The 6,943-nt window shown below is 37.2% G+C and overlaps 1 protein-coding gene across 1 annotated transcript; it reads left to right on the plus strand.

Annotated features, from left to right (window-relative positions):
* The first annotated feature begins 3,613 nt into the window (after nt 1–3,613).
* On the plus strand, nt 3,614–5,089 carry TMEM200A (transmembrane protein 200A). The gene has a single exon (XM_008949452.1). The coding sequence runs from the start codon at nt 3,614–3,616 to the stop codon at nt 5,087–5,089; it is 1,476 nt and encodes a 491-aa protein (XP_008947700.1).
* The last annotated feature ends 1,854 nt before the right edge of the window (nt 5,090–6,943 follow it).

Genomic DNA, 6,943 nt, shown 5'->3' on the forward strand with positions numbered 1-6,943 from the left:
CGTCTCATACCAATATGTCTGTTAATACTATTGATTTTATTAGATGTAGAAGAGATCAAAATTCAGCTAATATTAAATAGCATATAAACCAACACTGTGGCTTATTACAAATTATTATTTACAAACCAGGTTGTGATTTTTTTCCATGAAAGAAGGTTTAAGAACATTGATGTGAACTCAAGAAATAGGAAAGAGGCTCTTTCTGTATGTAAAATATGTTTGCATCTTGTTTCAGCTAGACTTTCTCTCCCCTGTACCCAAGTTCTGATGCAGGTAAAGTGAACAGGGGAGAAATGTGCTCCCCCGAAATGTTTGGAGGAAGCCACCCATGTGGCTTGAGAAATCTTGCTTTCTCTCTCACTTTTAGAGGTCTCAATTTCTGTCTGTCCTTCAAGTTACTGGAGACCAATCAATAATGAAATGGAGATGTGTTTTTCCTGCAATTTTTGCAAAATTTGTGTAATGGTTTGAAAACAAACCAGTGAGAGACTCCAAGTCAGAAATACAATTTAACAAGAAAAAAAAATTAAAAGCAATAATACAAAGGAAAACCACAGACAGGGTCAGAATACAACCTGATACTCTGTAGTTAGGGTGGTGGTAGCAGTCCAGATGAAACAGTGGTCTCGTAGAAAAGATCTGGTAGCTCTTGTCCTCTGGAAATCCAGTGGGGAAGGCCCCCTGTGCTGTACTGAACCCCAGTTTATATCCAGGTGGGAGCACTTGGCTCCTCCCCCTGGGTGGAGCATCTCACAATGGGTTGATATCAGTCTATGAGTCATGCAGTGGGTCCTTGATGGTCCATTAAACAGAAATAGCTCCTGGGGGGAGTTCTGTATGAGTCATGGGGCGAGGCATGGATGGGCCCGTTAACAGGGAGGACTCCTCCTGCTGGGTGGGAAGGTGTTAACATCTCCCCTGACCTTGAACTTCTTTCCTTATCTGTTATAGCCTGGGGTGTGAGGTCTGTCCTGGGCAGCTGCTACCCATGATTTTCTTAACAGCCCATGAGCACTGACATAGAGAGTATAGAATACACAGTTTTGGTTCTACCCACATAAGGATAAACTGGTCCCAGCCCCTGTAACCATGACAATTTGCAAATGAGAACTTTCTATAGTAAGACACCCCGAGATGTGATTTTAAAGAACATTTTTGTTTTGCTCAACTTTCCAGAGTTAGAGAGGAGCACTTGCTAGAGGTATGTTTAAAATATTTAGCAAGCAATTGTAAACATACTCCATTCACCCTTTGGCGAGATCCAGGTAGCTGTGATAAGCACAGTGCAGTACACAAAATAAGAAATCCTGCCAACAGGCAGACTGTGGATTTAGCACTAACCTGCCATACCTGGGCAGTTCCTTGGCAGCCCTGAGAATGGACAGGGTGGGCTGGTGTGTGCCTGTGAAATATCACATGAATATGAAAATTTGTCACCCTCAAAGGTCTGGGATCTGGAAAAGAATGATGCAACAAGCTAATTTATAGCTAAATGATTATTAATTTCAGTAAGGATACACCATACATCTCTTAATTTATTTAATAGAGAAAACTAATTACATTTGGTTGAGTCATGAAAGAATACAATAGCTTTTAGAATGGATAAATCCTATTTATTTCTGTCTAGAGTTTCAAAACATTTTACAGAATAATGATATTTTGGTTTGGCATATGAGGAAGTTATGTTTTAATTTTTAAAGACTATCAATGTCAAATAACCTTCAGGATTTTTTTTAATTGTAAGATTAAAAAATAATTACTTTTTATGAAGCATTCAATAAATTAATTGGCATTGAACTATTGAAATAGCTCAGATAGCATAAAAATAGGAGTGAATTGCAAAGGATGAGGACTTGCAGGGAGATTAAGAACATGGAACCTGACACAAGTGAAATTTCTGAGATGCTTTTGAGTAATACTGTAAATTTCTCTTTCAGAAATTCAGAAAATGCTATATACTTAGCACCTTAGGCCTTTTTTCAGGTCTTTCCTTCATAAAGAAAAGTTTTCTCATGGAGAGAGAGGAAGCACTCTGTCCTTTAATAATGTTGGTGCGGGGAGGGAGTTCAGGTTGCTGCTCTGTCTGTCATATGAATTCCTGATGAACAGATAATGAATACTGAATACTTCTTTTTTTTTTCCCTGGATTAAACCTTGAACTTAGCCACCTATCTCATATTTGCTTTTATATTTAATAATCAAGTTCATAGTTGGTGAGTTGGACCTGTTTCTTTTCGTAGATATGCATATATATGACACCTGCTTCCAGTGTTGGAAATCTGTGATAGTATTTGTTTCTCATACCATGATATATCTACTCTTCTATTCTTCATGAATGCGGTGCTACGATTTTTTGAAAAAACATAAATATTTTAAGACATCTGATGGAAATGAATGCCTGTAAATTGCAGGCAATCACCAGTTTATTTTGCATCTGCTTTTCAGCCTCATATTATTCACCCAGTCCAACTTTAGCTTTGACTGCTTGTTAAACCATCCCTGGCTTTGACACAGAGCCATTTCTTCTACAACAGGCTGTCAGCCTTGCTTTATCTCTGAACCTAGCAGAGAACATATTTTTTTTCATACCTGGCTCATAGTGTCTTACTTTTACTCTATAATATTATCTAGTATTTATTCTAATAATAATTAATTAAGCTCAGAAACCATTTTTTAGTCTGATTATAAGCCTTGTAAAATATAATACAATTATCCTGAACTGTGTTGTTTCATTTGTTACTCTTACTCAAAAAAAACCTGTCAAACGGCTTTCCCTTCAAACTCATGCTGGTTTCTCAAGTAGTAGCTAGGTAATGAAAGTACGTCGAAAATGAAAAAAATTTCCTCATAAAATGATGAAGCCCTGAACTGATGAACTTAAAATTTATGAATATTTCTTATCTGGTAAACTAAACTGAGCTACTTGAGTTATAGTCCATGAGTAACTAAGAAGGGGACCCAAAAAATCTATATACGCATAAAAAAGTATCAGCTTTATTAGGAAAGGCTAAAATGGTTCTGTAGTTGATACTCAGGTGACCAGAATAGGCTTAAAAATTTTTTTCTTCAAAGGGTGGAATAAATATGTATTAATATATGCTGAAATCTGTAAGGACAGTTATCTTAAAAACAATCTATTGAATGATCTGTATTCAGTCATTGTGTGTCACAGTTTTTAAAAGAACTACTAGCTAAAGAGCTAAAGTTATCTGGAACGCATACAAGGTAGTAATATATTATTGACTTTGCTGCAGACCAGTCCAGAGATAAATCATCTATTAAAAGTTCTGAATATTTTAATCTTTACTCCTGGTTTATCACCATTAAGACCATTCACTTTCTGCTACTCTCCGTCTCATTGATGGAAGGTTTCTTACCTATATTTACAGTGATAAAAGGCTTCCTGAAATTTTAAGATGTTATGTGAATCTCAGGACTCTAGCTATGTCGTAACTGGATTAAGTTATAGTAGCTTTTTCGAAGTAATGAATATTTTGCTTATCAGGAAATATCTACAGATTAACAAAATGCTATTTATATTTCCAGATGCAACCTTTGCTTGCCTCAATATTTCTACCTTTTTTTTTTTTTCCCCAGGGTGCAGTATAGAACTATGATAGCAACCGGTGGAGTCATAACAGGACTGGCTGCCTTAAAAAGGCAAGACTCTGCCAGATCTCAGCAACATATAAATCTTGCCACAGCACCAGCTTCTGAGGAGAAGAAACCAGTTAGACGTCGGCCCAGGGCAGATGTCGTAATTGTCAGGGGCAAAATCCGTCTCTATTCTCCATCAGGATTCTTCCTTGTTTTGGGAGTGCTTATTGCATTCTTTGGGATTGCAATGGCCATCCTTGGGTACTGGCCCCAAAAGGAACAGCTTTTATCATCTGAAGATGATCTATCTGTAAATGAAACCCAGGTCCTAAGAAGCCAAGGAAGCGTTTTACTTCGTTTCTTTGAACAGCACGTGCACTCAGATAAGATGAAAATGCTGGGCCCTTTCACTATGGGCATTGGAATTTTCATTTTTATTTGTGCAAATGCCATTCTGCATGAAAACCGTGACAAAGAAACAAAAATCATACACATGAGAGACATATACTCCACTGTAATAGACATCCACACCCTGAGGATCAAGGAACAAAAGCAGCTGAGCGGTGCCTTCACCGGCTTGTTGGGGGAAGGGGAACTCAGGCACAGCGGGAGCTCGTGTGCATCACAGCTGGCTGCAAACACGGTTGCACCTTTCTCTGGCTTCAAGAGTAATTTTAGAATGGATAGTTCCGCTGAAGAAGATGAGATTACCCTAAATGAAGATAGGAGCACTGGTAGCCTCCTGCCACCTCTGCTGACTGAGCAATCTGGTTCGGTCTTTGGACTTTACCCTCACTCCAGTAAGGCTTCAGATGACAAAAACACTAGTTCTATAAAATGTGAAACAAAATCCATTGTATCATCTTCTATTAGTGCTTTCACACTGCCAGTAATTAAACTGAATAACTGTGTTATTGATGAGCCCAGTATAGACAACATAACTGAGGACTTGGAGGTCGCTAGGATTCAGTCTAGAAATCTGTCGATGGATTCTCTGGCCATTCCACTAACTGATACCAATGAATCCTACAGACCAGCTGCTACTGTGCTGCCCCGACATAATTCATTTGTGGACACTCCCTCTGATCAGTTCAAATCTTCTATGGCTCTTGGACCAAGCACAGGAAAGCTTTTATCCCCTGGCGCTGCCAGGAAACAGTTCGGGTCCAACACATCTTTGCACCTTCTCTCTTCACATTCAAAGTCCCTGGACTTGGACAGGGGTCCGTCTATGCTCACTGTCCAAGCTGAGCAAAGGAAACACCCCAGCTGGCCCAGGCTGGATCGGAGCAACAGCAAAGGATACATGAAACTAGAAAACAAAGAGGACCCAATGGATAGGTTACTTGTTCCACAAGCAGCAGTCAAGAAGGACTTCACTAATAAGGAAAAGCTTCTTATGATATCAAGATCTCATAATAATTTGAGTTTTGAACATGATGAGTTTTTGAGTAACAACCTGAAGCGAGGAACTTCTGAAACAAGATTTTAATATTTAAATTGCAATTTAGAAGATGTCCTACAGTATTTTTTAAAATAACCCATTTTGACAAGTGTTTCCTTTTCATTGAGACTAGTACAAGCCTGTTTTTTAACCAAATGCTTAACAGCCCATTAAAAATTGCTTGTGAGAACAGAGATATTCCTCATCTTTGTAATGCCAAGAGTTTTTTGTCTTAGTAACATACAGCTGCAATACTGTACATTATCATTGCTCAGAGAGTTTTGGTATGACTGATTCCAGTTTTTCCCAAGTCATTATTTCTTTTGTTCTATATAAGCATGTTGCTTTTTATCAATTGACTCTAGAAGCCTGTATTAGAAAAAAAAAAAGCTCCGTTTACCTGTAAGTTCTGTTTATTTAATGACTGCAAGAGTCTAAAACTGGTGCTTGCGGTCTAGAATGGGAAGTAAGCGGGTGCACATACTGGAATTGTCAAATCCAGGCCTTTGTCCTAAGTGTTATTTTTCACATACAGTACATCTCAGTCACTGGTGTCTTTCCATTGTCATTGTGAGAAACTTGCTTACGTATTGGGGTGGTTGGATAGAAAAGAGCGAGTATAATTAAAACCATTTTTGTAAATTCATTGTAACTGGTCAAGTTGAATACAAGTGTTGTGGACTATTAACTATGCTTTGTAATACAATCTTTCTACATCCATTGAAATTTAATCCTGTAGTTCTGGGAAAACATATATAAAGTAAGAAATATGAAAATCCTTCTGGGATTGGTTCTCTAAACCACTTTGATTTGCAACAATTTTAAAATAAAAATATACAGATTCAATTGAAATCACAGGAACATGATTGCCGACAGAATTTTGGAAACATGGTGTATAATAAGATGATATTGTGACATATGTCTGAAGAGAATACCGGAAAATGAATATTTTGCCTCTCATTATAATAACAAGAAGCTAAATAGATTATGTTCAAAATACTGATACAAAGCATACAATTTAATACATACATTAACACAGTGTGAAAGCCCCTTCCCTAAATTTTGATTTATATATTTCACATAATATTGATGTGATGGTTCACTGGAGGCTTAGCTGTGGTAATTTGCAGTACAAGATTTTGCAAAAGGAAATGACATTTAAAACAATGTTTTTCTCAGCAAAGCAAGCTTCACAGTTGACAGTTGTAGGCTATTGCCAAAGAAAATGAGAATTTCAATGTGCATACCAGAAGGTTTTTATGTATTTCACAAAGGTATTTAGGCCGTGATCCTGCCATGACAGCCATGCTAGACAATGTCACTTCAAGCTGCAAGGCTCACCTAACAGGTTGTTGGTCTTAATTGGTCTTTTTTGATATTATCACTGAACCTAAATACTCAGGAATTATTTTTAATGGGTTTTCCCAAAAAGAATCAAACCTGTTAAAATGTCGTTGCTTTTCAATTGCTTTGGTTATGAAAGATCAAAGATAAAAATACCCTCTCTTTTTTTTTTTTTTCAATATTCAGCTCCATATTTCAACTGTGTGATGTTTATGTATCAGGAGCACTACTTGCTCAGTGAATTAAGGCATAGTGTTAACTGTTAGAACCTCAAGCCTATATATTGTAACAGAGTTGGCTCAATATTTTGCTATGAAGCTTTTAATAACTTCCTGGTTTGCGTTCTTAAGACATTTGCTATTTTTTGAAATAAAATAAAATGGCTATGTGCATATATCCACTGTAAGACCCATTTTTCCTCTGTGATCTCAAATCTTCCATATCAAATTACGATTTAGCGTCACAACACAATAGGTAACATTGTGCTTAATATATTAACCTGCCACTAGATATTTGGCTATGACTAATTGATTTTGATGACATGTAGTCATGTAAAGG

This window comes from Merops nubicus, unplaced genomic scaffold (genome assembly GCF_000691845.1).
Source record: "Merops nubicus isolate BGI_N331 unplaced genomic scaffold, ASM69184v1 scaffold9231, whole genome shotgun sequence".
Lineage (NCBI taxonomy): Eukaryota > Metazoa > Chordata > Aves > Coraciiformes > Meropidae > Merops > Merops nubicus.